Source organism: Sphaerodactylus townsendi, linkage group LG03, assembly GCF_021028975.2.
Source record: "Sphaerodactylus townsendi isolate TG3544 linkage group LG03, MPM_Stown_v2.3, whole genome shotgun sequence".
Taxonomy (NCBI): Eukaryota; Metazoa; Chordata; class Lepidosauria; order Squamata; family Sphaerodactylidae; genus Sphaerodactylus; species Sphaerodactylus townsendi.
Window position 1 is genome coordinate 55,175,688 of NC_059427.1, and position 26,525 is coordinate 55,202,212.

At 42.2% G+C, this 26,525-nt stretch overlaps 1 protein-coding gene across 10 annotated transcripts in view; it reads left to right on the forward strand.

Moving 5' to 3' along the window:
- Positions 1 to 26,525, forward strand: part of ERC2 (ELKS/RAB6-interacting/CAST family member 2) — a 660,221-nt gene that overhangs the window by 539,293 nt on the left and 94,403 nt on the right. For all 10 annotated transcript variants that reach the window (XM_048488070.1, XM_048488069.1, XM_048488071.1 and 7 more), the window contains one exon: positions 17,673 to 17,861. Coding sequence is in view for 5 of the 10 variants with exons in the window: in XM_048488069.1 (XP_048344026.1) it covers positions 17,673 to 17,753 (81 nt within the window). In the remaining 5 variants the exon portion in view is untranslated. The remainder of the gene's footprint in view (positions 1 to 17,672; positions 17,862 to 26,525) is intronic.

The following is a 26,525-nucleotide window of genomic DNA, read 5'->3' on the forward strand; positions in this document are numbered from 1 at the left end:
GCATCCCTACATCTCCTCCTTTTTTACATTTAGAAGGGAGGCCGAAATGTCAGGGGGCGATTTAGGGGGACGCTCGTCTCCTCCGCCGTTTGGCCAAGTTGGCCGAGCTGCTTGTGCAGCATTAGGACTTGGTTGCGATGTAAGGGAAAGCCAAGGGGTTTCTTACACATGTTACAGGCAATATTAGATATACATTGAATGAAACAAGATCCGACAATGAGGCACACAATCAAGCCAATGCAGAGCTGTACAATAGCACTCAACCATCCCCCCGGTAGCCAGCTCCAGAGGGCTGACTACCAGTGGGGATTAGAAACGTCACGCTTCCGATTAGATAAAACATCTTGCCGTTCACGCACTTTCATATGAACTCAAATGGGAATTATTCAGAAAGATTAAAACAACACATTATTATATGTACATTCTCACAACCTTGGTGATGCAATAACAACAAATAATCCAATAGCGAGCACGATTATCCCTGAAGGATTAAGCTTGGCGAAGTTCACCTGCTGCTTTCGGAGGCGCAGAGCATCCAGGAGCAATGGAGAGTAGAGAGCTTGATGGATCTCTACGCATAGCTGGGCACAGGCCAGCCGGCCAATGGTCTTTAAGCGTTGTAAGAAGATGAGTCCGGGGACTCCCACCTCAGGGGAAGTCAGCGAGGGAGGCAGAACTCCCGGCTTGGGCAGAGGGCAACCGCATCGCTCCGGCAAGGAGGGAGTCCCGAGGGGGAGGCTGAGTGGAGCCGCGGCTTGTGCGGCGCCAGGCTCCTAGGGTGGAGCCACCACTGAAGGGCAGGGAACTTGATGGTGTTGAGGGCTGACTAACAAGAGCAACAGAGAGGAGTCCCGGCTGAGAGCCGAAAGAACAGGGATGTAGTTGAAAGGTTCTCTCCCCGCAAGTCCAGAAACCAACCGCCAGGGAGCAAAGATGTTCCCTATTACAGGGGGAATGGTCCTCCGATGCGTGTGCAGTAGTTCCAGTTGGCCCGAGGAGGAGCCGGTGAATGGAGCCCGGGTCGGTTCCACTCAGCCTCGGCCAAGCGCCGGAGGAATCAAGCGGGCACAGGTGTTGGACTTGTGGATTAGCGACAGTCTTGGTGACAAAGAGGAGCCGCTGGCCGGGAGAGGTTTGGACGACGGGTCCCCAGTCCAAGCGCTCATAGAGTACTTGATGGATGAAGCTTATTCATAAAGGGGCTCCAGGCCAGACTCCGCTAGGAAGTCTCCAGGGGCTTTGCAAGCGGAGTCAGGCAGGAGCTTAGGTACCCCTCCGACTCTAGGTACTCGGGCTCCAGCGGCAGAAGGGCCAGACTAAGCGTTGGCAGCGGCAGCAAACTGCTCTCCCAGATGTTGGTCTGGTGCAAATCTCGTCAGGGGTGGCCGACTGCCACCGGCAGGAGGGAGGGCAGCAGAGCAGGCACAAGGATTGAGTGGCCGCCCTTCCCGAGTTGGCAGTGATATTGATTGCAAAGAGGAAGCGGCACAGAAGAGGTTCTCCGGGCTGTCTCAGGGTGGCCCTTGCTGGCGCCTTGAGCAGCTCTGCCGAAGCTTGGCTGGCGGTTGCTTTGAGCGTTCCCCAGGTCATCCGGGTCTTTGGGACCCGTCTAGGCGTCGGGGGTGGCGGCGTTCCACGTTAGAGGCAGCTGGGTGGGATCCTCCAGAGAGATTAGATTCCATCTCCCGGGATAGGGGTGCGCATTTCCTCCTGGCGCCATTCCATGGGCTGGCCTGTCATGGCGAGTCGGGATCCACCGGAGATCTGTAGGAAGAGGGACTGAAACACACCCCCTTCCCCAGGTTATAGGAGGGGGCCGGGTCCTGCCGGGCTTGGAGAGCCGATGGCGGGAGGTCAAAATCAAGTTTGTTGTGTTTAGTGTTTGATATATTTTGCAGCCTGCGTAAGGGTTGCTTTTAATATTCAGTGACTCTAGTTTAGTTCCAATATTGTTAAAATTGTCCAAAAGAAGTTCCAAGGTTTTGGAAATAAGCATGACTTGGCAAGAAGTAAAATCAGTCAATGGGGCGTTTTGCTTAATTACGTTGTGACCAGCTCGAGGAGAACGGGGAGTGCATGATTCATTCAAGGCAGCATCTTCGCTATGTTGTTGAAGTTCCTCTAAAATAGCAAACCTATTTTCCAGGTCAACATCTGTTAGCAGTTCCTCAACTGTGGATCTATCTTGAAAGTAGTTAGCTATTTTACTTTGTTTTTGTTTTTTCTGCCCAGATAAATTGGGGGAGGACCGCCGACGTTTCCTGTTTCCCATATTTCTCAAACAGAACCAATAATATTTACACAGGGAGAAGTAAAAATCACATGAAACAAGCAAAAACTCCTCGTACTTTAACTACAGCTGGAGTAATTCTACTAACGCTAAAAACTGCTCAGCAGATTGTCGAGGGAATGCAAGCTCATTCCAACTTGGGAGGAATTCAAAGCATTTAAGAGCAACTTATTCAAAGCTTGATGGAATTATTATACAAAGGACTGACAGAAGGTTAAAAATATGATAAAAGTTAATAAATATTTGGTAAAAGTTAAATAAATATTTGGTAAAAGTTAATAAATATTTGATAAAAGAAGACTTGGCCCGAGGAGAAAGGGTAAAAGCGTGCTTCCCTCACGCCTGCCGGAACCGGACGTCGGAACCGGTTGCTTTTAATGCAGTCTATTGGGGGCTGCCCACGCCCACTCCTCTTTCTTTAAATTGTTTGACCCAGGAAGGGCAGAGGGTGGCGATCCCTGATGGAGGCGCTGGCTTCAGAGGCGTCATCAGGGTAAGCGTCAAAGCGAAAAGGGTCCGAGCCTCTCGAGGGAGGAGGGGCAAAAGCGGACCCTGGGGGGGAATTGTGGGTATGTATGCTTAATTTGGCAAACACTGCAAAAGAGGGCTTGGATGCGCTTTTTTTTTGGGTGATGGATGCATCCGGAGACAAAGTAATTCCAGGCGATTAGGGGGTAAGAATTTCACACACAAAGGGGAGGGTTCTTTCTTTCGCGGGGAAAATGTACTTACCGCGTGACCTTTGGTGGATTAACGGCTAGAGAGAGCTGGAATGGTGCCGAATTTGTAATGTCCGAATTATCTTGGGGAATTGCACGCCCTTGAAACCGCTCCTTAAGGGGCGGCTGCCGCCATAGCCGCTGGCCTTGGGCGTGGTATTGATAAAGTTGCCAGGCGCTTTGCAACCACAACCCACACAGGTTTGTGTGTGAGATTCCCTGGAGATGCGGCAGCATCCCTTTTGACTAGAGAGCCTGCCCACTGGCCGCCAGAAACCATTCGCTTTAAGGGGCGGCTTCGGCCAAGCGCCCTGGCGATGGTAGCCACAAGCCAAACAGGGTTTGTGTCAGGGGCACGCCAGTGGCGGCAGCCTCCCTTTTAAACTGGGGCCTGTCCTGGCAGTGCTGTGAGGGTACCAGGGACCCAGGGCCCAGATTTTAATCCAGGGAGGGCCAGTCAGCCAATTGGCCCTCCCGCCTCTGCTGGTTGAAAGATAGAGGGAAAAGAAAAGAGAGAAGAAAAAGGGGGGTAGTTTCCCTGCGGAAGTTCGAGAATGAGTTCGGAGGCACAATTAGGACCTATGATCTGTGTGATGGGTTTATCCATCCCAGACTAGGGTCGTTTTGACCTGCAACTCATGAGGTCCCTTCCCCAGAGATTGACATGGATGTCCAGAATCGCATGGGGCGGACTGTGAGCTGCCGCTCGAAAGCCCTGGGCTGTGGACCGTGAGCCGGGTGGACGCTCCGTCTCAAGCATGGTTTGTCTTCCCCTGGCACCCCCCACCTGTGATGTGCGGACAGGTCTCGGTTGGCCACTCGGTCAGGCCACAATTTCGGCTGCTCTTACTTGATGGTCACATCAGCTTGCTGGTGTCCACCAGGCCCTTTGAACAGACACCCCTCCACGGTGGAAGTCTTCCAGATATGTAGCGCAGGAGCTTCCGATGGGTGTTTCCACCGCTGGGCGATAGTAGTATTGGCTCGCCCTGATGGCTGCCGGGCGCTCGTGGCCTTTATTGGCCTGTCGGCAGCAGGGCAGCGCATGGGGCAGGATAGGGGATCAGGTGCGCGCAGCTGGTCCCGGGCTGGAAGCAGCTCCTGCGGGATGTTTGTCCGCAGGACTTCTGGAGATGGATGAGTCTCCTGGTGCGCGGAGTCAATGACCTCGGGATGATGAACAATCCCTCGCTCAGCGGCGGGGAGACCTTTGGCAGCACCAGCCCAATGGTCCCGGTAGGGATGGGGTCGCCATATTGGGTTGGGGCGACGAGGACCCTCATGGGGGGAACTTAAAGGAGATTGGCTGGGTGCACATGATGCGAGATGCCACTTCCAGAGGGGGGTGGTTTAAAAGTGCGGGTCTTTAAGTGTTTGGGCCTGCTCTCAGTACTCTTCCCCTTGGTCCTGGCTGGGGAGATGCCCGGGTGCGAAGCTCGCGACGGGCAGTCAAGCTTCTCCAGTGGAAGCCTTTCTGGGCACAGGGGCATCGGGTTTTGGGCAGCCTCGGGGGCCTTCGGGCCTTCTTGGGGGGAGGGACCTCCATCGGGGTTGTAGGCCCCCCCGCCGGGCTGCCTACACTCCCTTCGGAAGTGTCCTGACCTGCCGCAATTAAAGCAATCACCTGGGGGCTGTCCCCTGACGGTGGAGAGTGCTGCGGCAAGGAGGCTAGCTTGGTGGGCGGAGGATCCGATGTCCTGGCAAGCCTTAAGCATGTCGGCCAGTTCAGGATCTTTGCCTAGGCCCATGATTGCCCTACGGCACTCAGTGGAGGCGTTTTCTTTGGCGAGGCGCATGAGGAGCTCGTTTTGGGCCTCCTTGCTATCTACCTGCCTCTTAAGCGCCTCCTGGAGCCTGTTCACAAAATCGGCGTAGGGCTCTTGGGGTTTCTGTCGGATGGTGGAGAATGAAGCTGATGGCCAACAGATTCAGAATAGAAAAAAGAAAATACTTTACATAATGAGTGATTAAAATGTGGAATTCATTGCCAGAGGATCATAGAATCATAGAGTTGGAAGAGACCCCAAGGACCATCAAGTCCAACCCCCTGCAATTCAGGAACACATAATCAAAGCACCCCTGACAGATGGCCATCCAGCCTCTGTTTAAAAACCTCCAAAGAAGAAGACTCCACCACACTTCGAAGTAGTGCATTCCACTGTAGAAAAGCCCTTACAGTCAGGAAGTTTTTCCTGATGTTTAGGTGGAATCCCTTTTCTTTCACTTTGAACCCATTATTCCTGGTCCTAGTCTCTGGAGCAGCAGAAAACAAGCTTGCTCCCTCACCAACATGACATCCCTTCAAATATCCAAAGATGGCTGTCATATCACCTCTTAATCTTTTCTTCACCAAACTAAACATACCCAGCTCCTTAAGTCTCTCCTCATAGGGCATGGATTCCAGACCTTTTACCATTTTGGTTGCACTCCTCTGAACCTGTCCCAGTTTGCCAATATCCTTCTTGAATTGCAGTGCCCAGAACTGTACACAATATACCAGGTGAGATCGATGTAGAATAGAGGTACAATTACATCCCTCCATCTAGACAGTATACTCCTATTGATACAGCCCAGAATCGCATTGGCTTTTTTGGCAGCCGCATCACACTGCTGACTCAAGTTCAGTTTGTGGTCTACTAAGACTCCCAGATCCCTTTCCCATGCAGTGTTGTCAAGGATGGGCAGATAGACATCTTTAAAAGAGTATGACACATTCATGGAGGATAGCTGTATCAGTGGCTACTAGCCATGGGGACTGAGGGGATCCTCCATACATAGAGACAGAAAACCTTTGAATCCCAGTATCACGGGAAGGCTTCAGCCTCTATATCCTATTATTAGTCTGCCAGTGTAAAACAGGATGAGACAGAGTGAGACAGGATGGTGGACTAGATTGACCACTGTTATGGTCCAACAGAGCTCTTATTATGGTCCAACAGAGCTCATTCTTATTATCATCTGTAGACTTTAAAACATGGTCTCGTAAACTTGTCGGATAGCACTGGTTGTGTTTTCATGATGTTATTCCATTTTTGCATTCGAATAAATCTATTTTGGTTTTTATCTCAATTATGTTAGTAGAATAATGTTCTGCTGGACACACAAATTGGGGTCTTCTGATTGAGTCAGAAGAGTTAGCATAAAGATTGGTAACTCTTTGAATCCCATTATAGGTTCTGGAATATGGGTTAAGCAGCAACACACAGCTCATTCTTGGCTACATATATGCAAACTTATTTTTCAATTTTTATTTCCAAGTTGACCTTCCATGTTCTGAAACTAATTTGCGATACTGCTTTGGAAAGTCTGCCCAAGGACTTCCTCTGCAAAATAATGTGCTTCTTATTAAGAACATCCTATAAAACTCAAGAGAATTGCACACAAAAGAAATAAGACTGAGAGACATGAATTTCCATCCTCCTGTCAGATATATGATATTGATGACCAGGATGTATATCAAGGTTATTGTTAAGAAGACAAAGGAAGATAACTATGGTAAATGTCTAACAATTTGGCTGTGTCTATAGGCAACCATGACATGTGAAGTATAACTTGCCAAAAAGATAAATACAGGCACTAAGCCAAATGTTATATAGGGTGCAATCAGCCAAAGTTTATTACTTATTTAATTAACAGATTTATATTCTATTTCATGTAACTTTGACATGGCTTGCAGTAAAACTTGCAATGAAAACTGATGATGTAAATAGCACATATAAAATGCAGTTCCCAAGGTTCTGTTACACTCCAGTATCACATTAAGAAACTGAAGTCTGGGTGGCTCTGGGCAGGTAAAAGAGGGGAGTTATGCAAATAAAGGACTGCCTCAGTGATTAATAGCGCCTGCTGAATTTTATGGGATGAAGTAAATGGGCTGTAATCTTGTACACAGTTAAGGGACTAAAACCTGTCTGTTTCTGATATGTTAAAATACTGTAATCACCAGGAGACCACTTTCACTTCTGTGGTGTTACAGGAACATGAAAAGCATTCTGGATCGGACTAGTAGTCCATATACACTGAAATTTGGTTTCTCAAATTTAGTGGCCAGACAGAAGCTCCAAGACTTTGCCTGTTTATTACTACCCCTCAGCTGTTTTCTTTCAAAAGTACACTATCTCTGCACATGGATTTCTTAGCTAATGACGATTAATGGACCTATTCTTCATGAATTTGTCTAAACTCCCCTTAAAGCCTTCTAAGCTATAGACCATCACTGTATCTGTGACAATGAGATGCATAAGTTAATTATGCCTTGCGTGAAGAAGTAATTGAGTGATTTGTCCTCTGCCCATCACCATCATTATATGGTACTGAATTCTAGTATTCTAGCAATGACAAACCACTTCTGTTTGACTCTGGTCTTTTAAACCCTATGGGATCACGATAAGTTATCTGGGACTTGATGGTACTTACCACCATTCTAGAATCATTGCCTTGCACTAGTACCTTATAGTGTACTACTACATTATTTTCTTCCACATTAAAGAAGGGCTGCCATTTGTTCCAAATGGAATCAGTCTTATGAATATTTTCACTTTGTTACAGTAGGTCAAACCTTGTCCATCATCCCTGATACTTTATTAGTGCTTATCTGTGCCAGCCAGTGTCTGGAGTTTCAGTGAGTCAGAAAAGATATAGCCTCTTCCTTAGTACTGGTAAATTGGCAGAACACGAAGAGCAGGAGGAAAGAAGGTATGTAAGCACACCAATTGGCAGCATCTCTACTAGTTATAGCACTGAATCCTAATATTGTGAGCCACTGAACTCACTCAGCATCATCTCAGGCAGTTAATCTTTACAATTACAGCAGATGTTTGAAAATCTGATATTTTATGTTATTTTATTTCACTATGACCAATCAATCAAATTAGTTACCTCACCAACACTCAGAGGCTCAATTTATAATGTACACTTAATGCATGAAAGATTCTGCCCAATCATGCTCCTAGTATCTTCTTACTAAAGTCTAAACAAATAATGTATAGTCATTAAGTAATTTCATGATTGGTAAGGAATACACCAGCCAATATTTCCACCAAATAGGGCATTTAAGCCTTTTAGAAGAAAATAATTCATTATATCAGAGTAGGTAGAATGGTTGCAATCATAAAGTTTATCTAAAATAATTGGATAACTTGCTTACAGATTTAAAACATGTGTCGGCTGTATCCCTTTATGTTTTAGGCCTTAGAATTAATTGCTGTCAGCACAGAGCAGACCAAACAAAAATAATTTGTATCAATTCATAGTAAGGAAAAAAGTCTAATAAAAATGAGTATAACTTTGTGTTCATGTTTTCAGCAGAGAATCATACAGCATCCAAAGATTATAGTACAATACTACATAGGAAAGGAAAAACTATGAATTTGGTGAAATTATAAATAATACATTTGAAAGGCAAAGAGTAAGAAAAGCTCCCATTTAGTGAGACTCTCCCCAATTTTCCTCCCTTTGGCCTGTCTGAGAAAAATCCAGAATGCAAATATTAGAAAAGTATCTACTTTTCATTAACCATAACAATTTCAAAAGATCCTCTGAAGATGCCAGCCACAGATGCAGGCAAAACGTCAGGAGAGAATGCTGCTAGAACACGGCCATACAGCCCGGAAACCACACAGCACCCCAATTTCAAAATGTTTTTAGCGCATACTGAAGTCATCCTTTTGCAGTAGTTAATATAAAACTGTGATTTACTCATTTGATTACCCAGCACTGCATTTCAGTTTTCCTTTTCACCAGCCTTGATCTGCTGAACTCCAAAATCCTGAGCATTGTGATAAACTTTGATTATATTTCAGAAGTAAGAGGGCTGTGACAGATAGCTGCGTTCTAAACATTTGCCCCAGTCATGGAACCTCTGTGATTGACAGGGAGTTTGAAGAGAATTCTGGAAATGGCAGTTAGAACTTTGACAATTAAGAACTGACAGTTGACTGAGAGAAGTGTATGAATAGAACTTGGAAACAGCTGTGCAAGCTGTATGCTGTCTGGTGGAGATGTTTTCCTCAGGAGTCAAAAGGAACAAATTTTGGATCAGGACAGTTATATAAATAGCTTTAAGAGTTTAATAGAAGATAGCTCTTGTGAAATGAATGATCCCAGGCCACTTTGAGAGAAATTGGGCAAGTACATTAATGTCCCTAACTCCCACAAGAAAAGAACTACTGTGTAAAAGAAAGCAACAAACCAGATACTGCCGAGAGGAAGCCCTCTCAGTAAGTAAAGGTCACACTTGTATGAGAATTACCTTGATACATTTGGAATGACAACATATCACTGAACTTACCGGTAACCATCAGGCAACCCAATTCGCAGGGGTGGGGGGAAGTACTGGAGAATTGGTTCAGGCTCTCACTGCCCACTTCGCTGGTGCAAGTGACAAGTTCACCGGCAGAAGAGGCAAAGCGGGTAATGGTACCACACAGCTCAGTATGGCCAACCCAAAAGGGTGGTGTAAGTCCATTAGGGGATATGGAGACTTTTGAGGTTGCTGGGGTTTTCAAGATCTTCAGTGCTTTGTCAAACCCCCTGGAAGCCCTCAGGATATGATGCAGCAGTGGTACCATTCCCAGCCACCTGAGCCCTCTGGAATGGGCTGTCAATCTTTTCATTTATGTTATTCTGTTACATCTACATTTCCTGGTATTGAATATTTGCTAACCTGACTTTTTTAATTCCATAAAAAGAGACAAAGTGCTATTTTTAAGTTGTGTTTCAAAAAGCCTCTCAAGTGCCAAATATTTCTGACCACCATTTTATTATTCAAAATAACCTTCTTTGTCATAAAGGCAACGAAAACAGAGACAGATCTCAAAGGTAGTCAGGTAGCTATGTAACAAGGACTGTTTTTCAAGGACCTTTAGGTAGTGTGTAGCCATCCTTGCTTCCTTATGTTTTCACATTCCACTGTGCAGTTTGGTTAAATAAGATCTTTCTGCTTAGAGATTCCATAATCAGCCTCTGAACTAATGAATTTATTATGTCAGAAATAGGTCTGTGCTGTTTGCAACCCTGCAGAAAGGTTGCCTAATGGCATTAGAGTTTTACGGTTTAGTTTACAAATTTACTTTATTTTACATATGGCTACCGATGACCAGGTTTGGTATTTTCAAACATAGCAGCAGATGAACATCTCTCCTGTGCTGATCATTTTGCATTAAATACCTTCATTACTTGGCGTTTTAAAAATATCTAAGCTTGACAAACACATTGGACATGTAGATCAGACAGTTACAGGTCAGAGGTAGCCCAGGTTTTAAACATGTGAGAGCTCTCCCACATCTCTCCTAACTTTCAGTTTATAAAGGACCTGATTTGGAAATTTTGGGAATTCTTTGGGTGACTTCTAAGGGTTCGCATTTGGAAAGTTATTTATGTAAATAGATTGAATAAGGAATTATCTTAAAGAATTTAGAAAGAATAAGAATCAGAATGTTAGCAGCACAAAGATCATAGCGCTAGAAGTGTGATATCAGAGTTGCTGTCTCTATCTTGGGCCCTTGCACGGGTGATATACAGTGGACTAGGGATGGCAAAAACGCCATCCCTGGGCGCTGTCCTGGCCGCCTGGGAGTGGCGTGAAGCCACCGCTTTTAACCTTGCACAACGGGGGAGGGTTTGGCAAAGCTCTGTCTTCCCATCGGCGCAGTGTGAACCACACCACTGGGAAGATGCCGCTTTCCCTGTCGCCTCCGCTGACCATCATGTCCAGTGTCACTCTGAAGGGCTGCAGAGACCCGCCCACGCTGCCCTCCGACCCCTGGAGGTCGGAGGGCAGCATGGGCAGGTTTCTGCAGCCCTCCAGAGTGACACTGGACATGATGGTCAGTGAAGGGGGCTGACGAGAGGTGGCTCAGTGCGGAGCTGCCTCTCCGGCTGGGGGGTAAGTGGGGGCCACTCTCACGCTAGTGTGCGAACAGTCTCAGAGCCTCCACCAGCATAAATTATGCCGGTGGAGGCTAGGGTTGGAGATTCGGCCAGTCCAAATCCGAATTTTTACCGAATCTGCACTGATTCGGACGGATTCGGACGAGGAGGGGCCGAATCTGAACTGTCCGAATCCTAACAGATCCGAATCCATGGGATTCGGATCACCAGCCGAATTGCGTTTTTATTTTTGGGGTTTTTTTCACGTTTCGGCCTGCAGGGGGCGCATTTTTAAACATATCAGCACCAAAATTTCAGGGTATCATCAGGAGACTGTCCTTATGATACCCCCCAAGTTTGGTGAGGTTTGGTTTAGGGGGGCCAAAGTTATAAACCCCCAAAAGGGGTGTCCCTATCTCCCATTCTTTCCAATGGGAACTAAGGAGATGAGGGCTACCCTTTGAGGGTCCATAACTTTGGCCCCCCTGAACCAAACTGCACCAAACTTGGAGGGTATCATAAGGACAGTCTCCTGATGATACACTGAAATATTGGTACCGATACATCTACAAATGCACCCCCTGCAGGCACCCCCAGAAATTTGCACAAGATTCTTTGTTCTGCAGTGACTTAGCTGCATTGCTGTCAATAGGGAATTTCTGATAGAGGGCTGTGGAGTGCACATTTTTCATGGTAAACCCACAAAACTTTCAGGGTATCTTCAGGAGAGTCTCTGGATGACACCATCCAGGTTTGAGGAACTTTACTTCAGGGGGCAGTGGGAGATGGACCCTACCCTTTTTGGGTCCCATAGAATTAAACCCCCTGAAGCAAAATTCCCCAAACCTGGATGGTGTCATCTAGAGACTCTCCTGAAGATACCCTGAAAGTTTTGTGACCATACCTTCAGAAAGGTGCACCTCACAGCCCTCTACCAAAAATTCCCCATTGACAGTAATACAGCTAAGTCACTGCAGAACAAAGAATCTTGGGCAAATTTCTGGGGGTGCCTGCAGGGGACGCATTTTGAGATGTATCAGCACCAAATTATCAGGGTATCATCAGGTGACTGTCCCGATGTTGCCCACCAAGTTTGGTGCAGTTTGGTTCAGGTATGGACCCTCAAAAGGGGTGCAACTATCCCCCATTGTTTCCAGTGGTAGCTGATAGGGGATGGGGGCTACACCTTTGAGAGTCCATAACTTTGGCTCCCCTGAACCAAACTGCACCAAACTTTGGGGGTATCATCAGGACAGTCTCCTGAAGATACCCTGAAAGTTTGGTGTCACTAGCTTTAAAAATGCTGGTTTGCGTGTTTCACCCCTCACTCACTCCAGCAGGCTTCATGTGCAGGAGCGGTGAAACATGAAAACCGGATTTTTTAAAGTTAGTGGCACAAAATTTCAGGGTATCATCAGGAGACTGTCCTGATGACACCCCCCAAGTTTGGTGCAGTTTGGTTCAGGGGGGCAAAGTTATGGACCCTCAAAGGGGGGCCTCTATCCCCCATTGTTTCCAATGAGAGCTAAGGAGATGGTGGCTACCATTTTGAGGGTCCATAACTTTGCCCCCCAAACCAAACTGCACCAAGCTTGGGGGTGTCATCAGGACAGTCTCCTGATGATACCCTGATATTTTGGTGCTGATATGTCTAAAAATGCGCCCCTGCAGGCACTCCCAAAAATTTGCCCAAGATTCTTTTTTCTGCAGTGACTTCTGCATTGCTGTCAATGGGGAATTTCTGGTGGAGGGCTGTGGGTGCACATTTATCAAGGTACAGTCACAAAATGTTCAGGGTATCTTCAGGAGAGTCTTTGGATGACACCATCCAGGTTTGAGGAACTTTGCTTATGGGGCAGTGGGAGATGGACCCTACCCATAACATTGAACCCCTTGAAGCAACGTTCACCAAACCTGGATGGTGTCATGAAGAGACTCTCCTGAAGACACCCTGAAAGTTTTGTGGGTTTACCATGAGAAATGTGCACTCCACAGCCCTCCCACAGAAATTTCCCATTGGCTGCAATGGAGCCAGCCAGCCACTACAGAGCACAGAATCTGGGGAAATTTTTTGGGTGACTATGAGGGGTGCATTTTTAGAGCCACTGTCACCAGAATTTCAGGGTATCATACAAGTACTGTCCCTATGATACTCCCCAAGTTTGGTGAAGTTTGGTTCAGGGGGTCCAAAGTTATGGACCTTCAAAAGTGTAGCCCCCATTTCCTGTTAGCTTCCATTGGAAACAATGGGGGATGGGGCACCCCTTTTGAGGGTCAATAACTTTGCCCCCCCTGAACCAAACTGCACCAATCTTGGGGAGAATCATCAGGACAGTCTCCAGATGATATCCTGAAAGTTTAGTGCTGCTAGCTTTAAAATTGCACCCCCTGCAGGCCAAAACGTGTAAAAACAGCAAAAATTCAAAAAAATAATAGAACGGACCCGAATTTTTCGGATTTACCCGAATTTTCGGGCATATCCGAATTGGCTATGATTCGGATTCGGGCATACAAATCATTTTATGCCCCAAAATACCCAAATCCGAATTTTACCGAATTTTTTTAGTATTGACCAACCCTAGTGGAGGCTCATTTCCGCGCATGTGTGGAAAGGGCCCAGGTTTTAAACATGTGAGAGCTCTCCCACATCTCTCCTAATTTTTTTTTAAAAAAAATGCCCATGAAGGAAGGGATCCTGAAGTTATGGGTTCTGTTGTCTCAAATGGCAGCTAGAGGCTAGAAAGAACTTAATGTATCTAGAGCTGTGAATGATATATACTAGGAGATGATGTGAGATCATTTTGATGAAGCCTTTGTACTGGACTTGGGAACACTGGCTATCAGTTGGGGGGTGGGGAGTTTGCGTCAAGTCAAAGCTGATTTATGGTGACCTTGTAGGGTTTTCAAGGCATGAGATGTTCAGAGTTCAGAGCCTCTGCATCACAGCCCTGGTATTCCTTGGAAGTCTTCCATGTCAGTAATTGCCAAGAATGTATGTGACTGGCCCAAGGTTTCCATGACAAAGTGGGGATTAGAACCTTGGTTTCCCAGATCCAAGTCTTTAACCACTATACCATGCTGGTTCTTGGCTATCAGGAGGTGCTCTAAATACACAGCTTGTCAGTGTGTGATTTTTCTGCAATTTTCTGTGATGTGATTAAATCTCATTGCCTTGACTTTCTTTTGTGCATTCATTTTTGTTCATTCATGAAAACTGTCCTTTGTGCTTCTGAACTGAAATTCTTAAGGTTAGTTTGGAATGTTCTGTTGGTCAGTTGTTGAAAGTCAATATCTGAGAAATTTAGGAACTTAAGATTTGCCTTGCTAGAGGAAACTAAACTCCAGTTTATCAGGCATTCTGTTTCCAACAGCAGCCAGCTAGATGCCTTTGGAAGCTCACAAACCTGCATGCTTCAATGATGTATTGGTGGAGAAAACTAGTACCCAAATTAATGTTGCTGTGCTTACACAGCTGCTTATAGAATTGGGTTGGCTCCCAGTCTTAAATATCTTAACCGTGTATAGATTACCAAACTAGACATTGTGAGAACTTTGTGGTGAATATGTTTGGCAGGTGAACATACCATTTTTGACAGCAATGATCCATTGTGAATCAAGCTTCAGATCAGCTTATCTCACCTCCTGACTTGAACACTGCCAAGTACCTTTGTGGCTATACAGTGGCTTTGGTGGTGGCGTTTAATTTCCTTCTGCCTTGTAGCTGCTTTTACACATGTGCAGTAAGTGAAATCAGTTTTTTCCCAATGATTGGTTCAGGTAATTAAATGCAGGGGTATGTGGAAAACTATGGCTCCCATGAGGCTGTGTGGTCATGTGCATATGCAAACTGCTGAAGATCTATACAAATAACAAGGAGGATTTTATCACCCATTTGCCCTGGAGAAATGAGTGAAAAGTTAATTTTAGTTTCTAGTCTCCATTTTGCAGTAGTAGAAATTCAAAAAGAGGAAGTATGTCATTTGATTTTGTGGCTCCTTTATCTTTCTCTGATGACTTCACAGAAAGAATGTATGAAGGCTACTGGGAATATTTAATAGCCGTCTCAACACCTATAATGGGGAAAAAGTTCATTCAGTCAAGGCTTAGAATAAAATATGATAACGTTGCATAGAAAGAAAAAAACTAATTAGCCACGGGACTCATAATCTTTTAAAATTTAGAAACAAATCCCATGCAAGGTAGGAGCCCATCCCATCTGTAAGAAGTCAGCACATAAAATATCCATACTGGTGAAATTTAGCAGCTGGCATTTTTTTTGCTGGGAGAAAAGAAAGAATTAAAATTCTGTAATTTGAGGTAATATTTTTACTAGTCCATATAGGATTTTCTTCTATATGTAAAAGGAAGGTCATGTTTCCCTTTTATATTAACTTACAATGCCTTCTGATTGAGATGCCATGTGATGTGTCATATGACTTTAACAGATGCAGACATTTTTTCCCTCTTAAAACAATCAAAATTAGATATATAGCGGTGTAATTCAATATGATGGTTTCCAAATGCATATTGTCTGGCACGCTGCTTAAAGTTTGGCACCTTAGACCAAGCTTTGTTTCCTAAAAACTGTACAGTTTTTATATATTTTTGCTAGTTACCCCAATTACTTTTGCTTTGCTGAGCCACTGAAGTAATAAGATGTCCCTTATGCAGCTGAGGTGAACTGGTGTCTTTGAAATGCTAATTGAGAAGTATGAGGAGGAGGAGGAGGAGGAGAGGAGGAGGAGGAGGAGGAGGGTGGAATAACAGAAAGAAAATGGAAGCAGGGGAGAATAGGACAGCAGACACTGTGATTTATTTAAACGTGGGAAAATGTTCTCACATGAATAAGTGGAGAAAAAAACGTGAGAATGAAGTAAAAATATGGGAATGGCCATTCTGAGTCAGATGCCGTGTCCAACTTTTAAGGGTGTGTTTTTGTTTTATATTTTGTACAGCAATCTGAATATTTAATTGCAAAACGCACATCCATCATGACACTTTAATATGTGAAAAATGTCATCTTCGTTTTGTTTCTGGTGAAAAAAATAGACGAAAAGACAGAGAAAATGGGGCATTGCAGATTATTGGCTGCTGAAGCATAGCACTGATTTTTTTTAAAGTGTCAGGAACCTCTTACAATAAAAGTACTCTACTGCAGCTTAAAGTAGGGGAAAGAGCCTCTAAAATAAAGGACATTGTACAATATTAAAGAATTAATTTCCCCCAGTTCCTGGAGTTGTGGCTCCATTGCACTTTGTGTTACACCATACCTGCTTTTTGCAGCAGGGAATCTACTCATGGATCTGCTATGTTATGTGTAGTCTGGTCCTAATTCAGTTGGTCAAATATTAGCAGGCACTAATATTCCAATAAGGTATCGTTTGGTTCAATTGTAGTGTATAAATGGACTGCAAAAGGTTCATTCCTGGCTTGCTAGGGAGATCATCATCTCTGGATTTATTTTACATTAAATTACTTGTAAGTGGCCCCTTGGCAGTATTAATTTGATTAATTTGCAGCTCTCCTGTTCCTTATTTTTAAACCACATTGTTTTATTTCATACTATGAATTATTCCAACATGACTGAACAAAATAATTGATCTGTATTCTGGAGGATAAAAATCTGTAGGTTAAATTACATAACTAGTTTTAATTGCATAATTATAGTCTTTAAGGTGTGGGGGTGAAAGGTTACTGTTAGATGTTGAAGTCATGACAAGGAATGCAAAAATAAGCCATGTGTTTAAATCTGCATTTCTCTGGATTTTTATACAAGATGCTCAGTGAGATCTATCCTTGACCTTGGGCACTGGGTGATTATAGCAAATAATATTGTGCTGTTATGGTTTTTAGAATAAGAGACACCTTTGTAAATCACTAAGTGCACTTTAGAAAAGACTTCATTTAGATTTAGCACACTATGTAGGTAATCAGTGGTGGGAATCTAACTGACAGCAATTTAACATGATTAGGTAAGGTAATTACATAATTACCAGTAGTGTTTATAAATGCATAAGGATATTTTTATTGGAGGAAAAAAACCTAATTGCTTTCTTACTAAGAAGAAAACTAAATAAACAAAGTTGTTGTCACAGGTTAAGAGGACGTTCTTTGCTCTTTTATGAAATATGTGCTTGTGTAGTAAAGTGTTTGTTTTTCTGTGTAGTTTTTTTCCATTTTGTGTAAAAGTTGTGCAGTATAGTCTTGTTTTAATTTGGAACATATCTGGAATATCAGGTGACTATTTTATGCACTGAAGGCTACAGAGATCTCATTTACTTTGGTCTTTTTGAGTATCCAGGGGAAATTGTTGTTAAATTTTGAGTTATGGTCTGAATGTTTTTAAACAAGTTATTAGCATTTCACTGTGACTTTTGTTTCCTTCTGAACAAAGCATACCTTTTGTGATGACAAGGTCCATTGCTTGTGCAAGTTAATGGAAATAGTTCCATGAATTTCAGTGGGGTTTGTATCAGATTCTTTTGCACATTTAATGTTGTAGAACATAACAACAAGTCTAAGTGATGCAAGCAGAAAAAGATCATAACTACCCAAAACAGATACATCTTACTTTTTAAAGCGATTTTGAAGAGCTGAATCTCAAATGCAATGAAGTTTTAAGAAATAATGCTCAGAGAGAACTTTAGTAAGAATGAAAGAAAACCCTGTCAAATAAATTGTTATAACAGTTTTTTTTCACTAGTCTCAGGGTCTATTTTCAGGTAAAATATTACATGTCTCAGGGTTTATTTTCAGGTAAAATATTACATGGTTGCTTTATTTCTTTTGACTAGATGATCCAGTCACTGTTGGAGGCACATTGCCACGGGAAAATCTCATACTGTACATTGATCACCTGTCCAACCTTTGCCTAGAGTGCGATCCCCAGTTCCTTCAAGAGATCCAACTTTACCTGTCTACAAAGAAGAAGAGGAGGGAGACATCTGGGATAACCAAGCATCAGAGCATTAACACCACAGCAGGTTACTTTACAATTTATAATAATGTTATACCGAATTTCCTGTCCCATTTCTCTTAATGATGCTTTGTCCAAAGGTGACGTATATTTTCCTAACATTAAAACATTAAAACGTTAAAAGAAGGCTCTAACATTGACATCAAATTGGGAAAAGTAGTGAATGTTTCGGAAGATAGAGATAGAATAGACAGACTGGGAAGTGAGTGGATTTGAAAAAAGGTGCATTTGAAAAAGGTGCAGTTCAACAAGAATAAATGCAGAATTCTACGTCCAAGCAGCAAAAATGAGAACACATACTAGATGAGGGATACACTTCTGGGCAGCAGTGTGTGTGAACAAGATCTTGGGGAATGGATAGACTGTAAGCTAATTATGAACAGTCAGCATGTTGCAGCAGCAAAAAAAGATTAATGTGGTCTTGGAGTATACCTACAGAGGCATAACATCCAAATCACAGGATTCGATAGTCCCACTGTACACTACATTGATCTGGCTGCACCTGAAGTACTGTGTGCAGTTCTGAAGGCCTGACTTCAGAAAGAATGCGGACATAGAAGAAAGCATGTTCAGAAGAGAGTGATGAGGATAACCAGGGGCCTGGAGAACAATCCCTGTAAGGAAAGGCTGAGGGACTTGGGAATAGTCAGCCTGGAGGAGGCTAAGGGAAGATATAATTGTTCTCTGTAAGTATTTGAAAGACTGTCACTTAGAAGACATCAGGGAGCTGTTCCTATTGGTAGCAAAGAATAGGACTTGCCATAATGAGTTTAACTTAGTAGTGGAAAGTTACCAGCTGGATATTAGGATTTTTTTTTCAGTAAAAATTGTTATTTGCCAAGGTAGGTTGTGAGCTCTTCCTTGCTGGTAATTGGATGAGCATTTGTCCTGAGCATTTGTCAGGAATGATGGATCCTGCATTGAGCAGGGATTTGGACTAGATGGCCTTTATGTACTCTTCCAACTCTGTGATTCTATGGTGATGATGAATGATCCTCAAGAACCTTAGTTACATTTTTTTCTCACTTGCTGTAATTATGGATCATGAACCTTTCTCGCCCATTTCTTTCTCTACCATTAAATGAAGGCTTTGAGATCTGCAAAGCATACATGGTTTTACTTACTGTCTTAAGGATTGCCTGCTAGGAGTCTAGCATGGCCCACACACAATCCTGAAATGTGTCCAGCATTTCGTCTAAGCAAAATGTGAACCAGTGACCTCGTGCGCCTCAGGCGAGAGAGCTGCCTACTGAGCCACTGACACCCATGCCATCAATAAGTTCTAAATGACAGCTGCAGACTTCAGAGAGATAATGATTTCAGTGTGGAACATTGTTTGTTGTGGACTCCACAGTTCACAGATGGCGTGACAGAATAAATGTGCTGATATTATGGATAACTTTGACTTGATATAATATTTCCATACCTGCAAAATTGTTAATATGCTTGAAGGGATACTTTCAGATACTTTAAAATTTCAGAGAGTTCATACTAAAAAGAATGAGCAAACCCAAAATTGTCCACTGAAATAATTTTTTAAAAAACACTCTTTTGTTTGGACTTAAATTTGCAAAGGAAGTCACTATTTTGTATTAAGTTGAATAGGAAATGAAAACTGAAAATGGAAGTAAGGGAGAATGTAAAGTTAACCTAACAGAAAACAATGTCAAAAATGGCATTGTTTTTATTCTAATCTCTACAATGTTGTGTCAAGCTTTTGAAAAAGTGAATTAGATGATCTTATTAAAAAGGCACACCACATATTAGCAATATTATACTTGATAACAGTTGCTTTTCCTAGGGCATTTTAATCAAATATTGTTAAGCTTTCTCTTGCATTTTTCATGTATAAATAATAATTTCAGTTTTCAGTACTTCTACTTATTTCTAACAAAATAATCTGTTACAAATTTAAGTAATCACCTTTATTTATTTTACAAAATTTATATCCCATCATTCTTCCCTCATAAGAGCCACCATTCAGTGCATCTCTTGGTGCTCCATCCATAAGCTCATAGTCCTGCACACAGGCTGCATCCCATTGATTTCAATGGAATTTGCATGATATGTGGAAAATGCCAGTTCCACATCACAGTCCTGAAAAAAGTTATGTGTAATGCTTTCCCAATGGTCCAGGTTAGCTGAAGCTAATAAGCCCCACCATTTTCAATAGGGCTTAGTAACAATTTCCTGCAATAGAGTTAGGTACTTACACAGGAAATGAATTATCAGCTACACATTAGCAAGCTTTGTTTAAACCATATAAAAATTTTCCATTTGTAAAGTGGATGAAAGGGTTAGTGAAACAAATGAACATCCTTTTGTATGCCCTAATCAAACAAGGTTCATGTAAACTTTAAGTTGATTTTTTGAACAGTGTTTAATGAGAAAAGTTAGATTCAACACAATCATAACTTCTTCATATGAATTAAGGGAAATTCAGGTAGACCACTGAATTAGTTTTTTTCTATTGAAATTACTGATCAGTTGATATAATTTCAGACTTTATCATATAATTGATCATTTGCACATATAATAAGCAGAACCACTTCAGATTGTTATGTGGTGTTCAACCCGATATACAGCTGGTGAGAAGTTGTGACCAGCTTTAGTGTTCTGGCACATGGGTTTGTGTGATCCACATAGGCAAGATCTATAGCTTCTGTCATGAAGTTGCACTTGGGGAAAAGGAGACTGTGGCTCAATGAATCCTTTTTGAAGCATGTTTGACGTTAGTCAGATTAGTGAAACTGCTAGCCTGAAGTACTAGTTTAAATGTTAAAATAAAAGTGAAGGTATGGACATACAGCATTAAAATAAAAGTATGAATATTTCTACCATCCTGACTTGTTAAATAAGACTGCAGCTTTGATGTTTTTAACAGAACATTTTATGTAACCTTAGGTAGTCACAATTGGTGCTACTTATATATCTCCCTTATGTGCAATATACTAGTATTCGTTTTAATAACAGTTGCTGGAGGACTGTGTATAGACTTTGTCTATACACAGTATGCAAATATGAGGGTACCTACTCAGATGTTTTGTTTTCCCACAAGCTGTTAGGAATTATACCTGGCATGTGGCTTGAAAGAATCATTTCTTCTTGGGATACGCAATTTAGCCCCTGAGACCAAATCCAGAATTTTGCAGTTTTTAAACTGCATTGAACACTGTTTTAGATATTAGTTAATTATTCCTAGGGAATTTTCATATTTTTTTCCTCTTTCTGATCAGAAAATTATAATTCAGTGTGTCCTATTTACCACATGGTGGCCATGAACAGTTTATTCTGATGTCAAGAATTGAGAGATTTGTATGGGCTATGTAGAGGCTGATTTTAGAAAGCCTTACAGTGCATTGTACATTTTCTTACCTTAGTCCTTTCTATAGATGTTATGAGCTGATATGCATACTGAAAGCAGGGAAAGGTTTTTAAGCAAATGCACAACTGGAGGTACAAACTATTGATATAATTATATAACCCAATTGTGTCAGTAACCACATTTCTAAATATAAAGTTGTTCACAGAGTCAATAATAAATCTAGCAGCTAAGCTCAGGCTTAGTCCTTACCATTTCTGGGCCCTAGATGGGAAATGGTGGGATATAAGTCTAATAAGTAGATAAATTTCTGTAGGTTTCCTCTCAGAGTAGATAAATTTCTGTAGGTTTCCTCTCAGATGATCTACAAAGATACTGTTTGCAACTTAATTGTGACATGTTCATTTTTCCACTAGAAAACAGCTGGAATCCATTATGAATTTTGAATGGACTTGCAAATAGTAACAGATGTTGCCTTCAAGGTGGGAGGGGGATATTTCTTCAGTATACTTACCTGCATGAGAAATCAAAAGAAGGATTCTACAATTTATGGCCTATTGATTGCACAATAAAGTAGGGAGTAAGACATGTTCCAGTTTTAAACATGAAACCAGTTGGGGTTGTGTACAAACCTATCGAGGCCTCTGCCTTATGTTGAGGAGCAAAAATGTTTTGGTTGTCATTGGGCAGAGGTTTTTGAACTACGCTTTTAGTTCCAGCATGACTCCATGAACAGAGTGATTAGTTTGGATCTGGGAGACCGTGGGTTTAATTCCAACTCAGCTGTGAGAATTAATTGCCTTAAACATATCCTTTTCAACATAAGCAACCCACAGGATTGTTGAGAAGATAAAAACATGGCTCTGAGATTCTTGGAGGAAGTATAGGGTATAACTATAACAAATAAAATTACCTTTACCACCGCTGTACATTTTCTAATCTACAAATATTGATCCCACAATGGCTGCTTCATAGATACCTTTCTCTAGAATGTAGCACCCCTTGCTGATACATTGACCTTGAGCTTTGGATCAGCTGTCCTGCTCAAAAAATTGAGATGTCATTCTGAATTTAGCAACTTGTCAATGACTGATGGCTGAGGATTTGAACAAGCACTCCAGCGCTGGCCTAATAACTTTAACCAGCCTGTCAAAGAACTTTAATCCAGTCATATGGGAACACAGACTTGTGTAGCAGCCACTTGTGAAACATGAAACTACAAGAGCAGCTGAATAAATTTCTAAGACTGTTGTCTAAACAAAAATCTGATAATGGGGAACAAAAACTATTATCAATTTATCTTGTTCGCGTTCTTCATTTCAGTAGCTGTGAAGACTTACATTTTCTTATGGTTGGTGGCTTAACAAAGTATTAGCCGAGGGTCTTTTTTTTCACACTATGGTATATATTTAGTCCCGTATGTAGTCTATTCCTTCTCACTCATTAAGGAATGAATCTGGTTTCTGTTTTGTTCAATACTGTATATACATTGCACCCATAAATATTTGAACTAAGTAAATATAGTATCTCAAACATGGAAAAGCTTTCATTATAAATTGGGGGTTGGGAGGGTCTCTTAAAACATTCTGTTCATTGGCCAAATGTCGCCCTTTAGCAAAGAAAAGTCCATAAGCCAAAAAACATGATGTATTTCTGTCTGCTATATTGCTGTAGACTCTTTCTCAGATTATGTCTTCATTTTCACATTTTATATGTCTCTTGATCTAGTGATGAGGGAGCGCAAGGAGAGGCTTGTAGATTCCCATTTCAGAAACATATGGCCAGCATTCAGCTATATCTGGGGCTAATTTCCTTCTTTTGCTTCATTTAAGGTGCCTCATTCGGGTTTACAAGCATGCAGTGGAATTGCAAGTAATTTTCTTACTTGGGAGAATGCTGAGTGTGTGTTTAAGTGGGAGTAGAAGGAGTCAAAATATATTTTTCAAAGTGCTAAGCAAAACCAGGATAACCTAAAATATTTTTCCACCGTTAATTAGTATATGGCAGAGAGGCTGGCTGTTGCAAGAATTTTCTACAAATAGTTATCTTGGAAAGCTACCTAAGAGGAATGAGCAACAAAAGGTTTTATTTCTAGGCTGATAGCGATTTCATAAATTGACTGCATATGTGTACCCTTAAGCACATTGGTCATTATGCTGACTGAAGGCAAAACATTATTGCATCACTTTTTAAAAAATCTAGATATACACATGAATAAAATTAAATTTGAACATGTTTGGTACCTGGGTCTTAAACAGTTTTATTCTTTAGCTATAAAGAATTTAGCTGTGTAATTAGAATTGTGTACTCTTATAAAAATGAATTATACAAGCACTTAAATAATGGGTGGTCTGGTGGCATCCACCTAAGCCAATGGAGCTGATGTAATTAAGGCAGAACAGTTTCTGTAGACAAAGGGATCAAGCCAGCATTGTCTTTCATACTGGGTCATACATGCATGTACATTTCTTGAACTCTCATCTCTTCACCAGCAATTGCTGACTCAGCTAGATGGGTGTATTATCTCCATTGGAAAGTACTGCCTTTGATTTGACCTTGGGTGAGAGGAATGTTCTATCTGTAGTGATTAATGTGGGGTGGTCTACAGCTGATGATGCACAGACTTATATGAACAGGCTCCGGATCTTTGGCAATTCAACTAGGTGTACTGAAGGTTGCTCCACAAAGTAAGATGAAGTATGAGAACTCACACCTTTGGTATAATGTTCTTTGGTATAATTTTCCACAATGCTGTGGGAAATAAGATATTGGAAATATGAAAACCACTGTATCTAACAGTTAACATGGTGCTTTCTGTTTGGATTCCTTTTATGTGAAACAAAAATTGGTTGTTGCCTCTGCCAGTATTTACTTTATATATCAATTTATTTAACAAAATTAAAACAAATGTAGCACAGTTAATGGTACAGACACATAGTGCTTTGTCTAATGGAGTTCATTTATCCTCCCTGTAAGTTGCTTTCCTTCAATAGCCCAAGTTTTACTATCCACAAGCTATAATCAAACTAAATTTCCAGATGTGGTTGCCATGCAGATACTAAGTTATCAGGATCTCACCACCAGTTTTATATTTTGTATTTTAATTAAGTGGTATACTGGTAAATTTCTGTTCAGATCTGCTTTTTCTCACAGAGGCAGAATTCCACAATAATGAATGATTAGAGAAAGGGAAGTCAATTATGCATTCATGAATTCATGATGTAGGCACAAACATTTAAATGCTCTTAATGACAACAAGCTACACTTCTGGAAATAATGTTTTGCAAACGGGATTTTTGAGATCTGCCTTCTTGTATATAACGATTTGTACATTAGATTAACATTTTCAATGAAAGCCAGCGCTAGGGAACAAAATACATGAGGAAGAGCAGGAATTCCACTAAATGAATTAACATATATTTCTATACCTCTTTTCTGAAGCAGTTTTTCCATCTGTTTCAAGTAAGAATCATGCTGTTGTAGTCCTATAGAATTTACAAAATGTACTGCCTGCTTGATTAGACCTGATTCTTATATTGTAATATCCTTGTTTTTTGAGGATCGATCCTGAATTCTTAGAGATCCTGAAAGCAGGCTGAACGTCTTCAGGCTGTTCTTTTCTTTGAAGGACTTTGTACCTTGTTTGCATTGCCTCATCTAGTTTTTCACAAAGGTCTCGATATATGCCTTTTCCTGTGTTCTGATTCTGGCTCTTTCTGAACTCTCTTCACACTACCAAGGTCAGCTTTACCTAGGAATAGCGATAGAAATTGTTTAATAATATTGGCCTGATTATTAGACCAATACATTCCCTTTAAAAAAAATTGAACAATTCATTATTAAATGTAAGGTAATTACATGGTCATTTATTTTACAGTCCTGAACATGAAATCATCTAGCTAGAAAAATAGTGCCCCCCACCCCCTGTTGGAATTTTCTCAAAAGTAATTCTAAGGAAAGCAGTTAGAGATAGTCAATACTGTTTTGCCATTCTTGTGGATTTTGCCTTTCTTGTGGAAGTTTAAACTGAAGGTACAACTGCAGCCCAGATATGTGTTGGTTAGCTATGCTAGTTTTAGATGAGGCATAGTAAGGTTTTGGCAATTCCCCCCCCGCCCCAAAACCCCCAGTGCTGGACTGGACAGAGGAACGTGCTACAGTTTATTTTCATATATCTAACTGACTCTAACCCATCTATACTACTGATTATTACCTTGTAATTATCTCTTTCTCAATACTGTCAGATCCTTTTGGTATAGAAGTAGTATCTACAAGGGGCAATCCTGTTGTGGCCGTGCCCTCTGATACCAACCTTCCAACCCATTTTGTGTCCATGAGAGCGGAGACCGAGCTTCCAAAAAGGGCTGTTGGGTACCAACAGTTACTAATCAGATACCTTCACGCAAGCGGATTCCGCACGGGCTGAAAACAGCAGAGTGCAGTCAGCATAAATGGCAACATGGCTACTCTGCAGTGTTTGCATGGCTGGGTGTCCCATGGACAGCATGCAAAGTGGCCAGGCCGTGGGGCCTTCGCATGGAGGCGCGGCAGGGTTTTTTTGTTGGCCATCCATTCCTGTGTAGCTAAGCAGGAATGCACATTTGAACCCCCACCCCCAACCACACTGACGTCCCGCGAGACCCGTATACGACCCTGTGCGCCAGTGTGGCTATGCTGAAGTGAGCCAGAAATTTTTTAAAAAATACATGCAAGCACGGCTGAAGCAGAAGCGCCTCCTGCCCAGCCATTCGCTTGGTGCCAGTTGCAGAATGGCATTTTTGAAAGGGCTCACTTATTTACTGAGCCATATATACGCTGGTTTAGGGAAAATAGGCTGTTGTGGCTTCATTTCATCAGCAGTGGCTGTGCGAAGTCTTCCCCCAAAATGATGTTTTTACCATCCTCTCACCGCTGATTTGGACCTGTGTGGAATCCACCACAGTAAGTTCCAATGGGCCCTCTTCTTTCAGGATGTGTTCTGCCTGAAGGCCTCATTTTAGTCAATGGTGGGAGTTTCTCTTGCTAAGGAGAGTGTCCTCAGGACATTGCTAAGCCATAACCCTTCAGCCAATTCTAAAAAGTACATTCCACCAGATGCCTTTTGGAACACATTTTACCCATCCTTGGCCCAGTGAGCCTTGCCTTCCCCTTGGGCTTCAGCAAACCAAATATGTCAACATAATAGCCATTGAACATCTTCTCCTGCAATTTACACAGCAGGTGCATATCGGGGGTGGGGGCTTCATTTACATCCCTGATAAAGGAAGCCTCAGCAGCAGACTCAGCATTCCAAATTCTGCCCCTCCCTACAGAATTCTGCTCTCTGTCCCTCACAGCCATTGAGGGTGA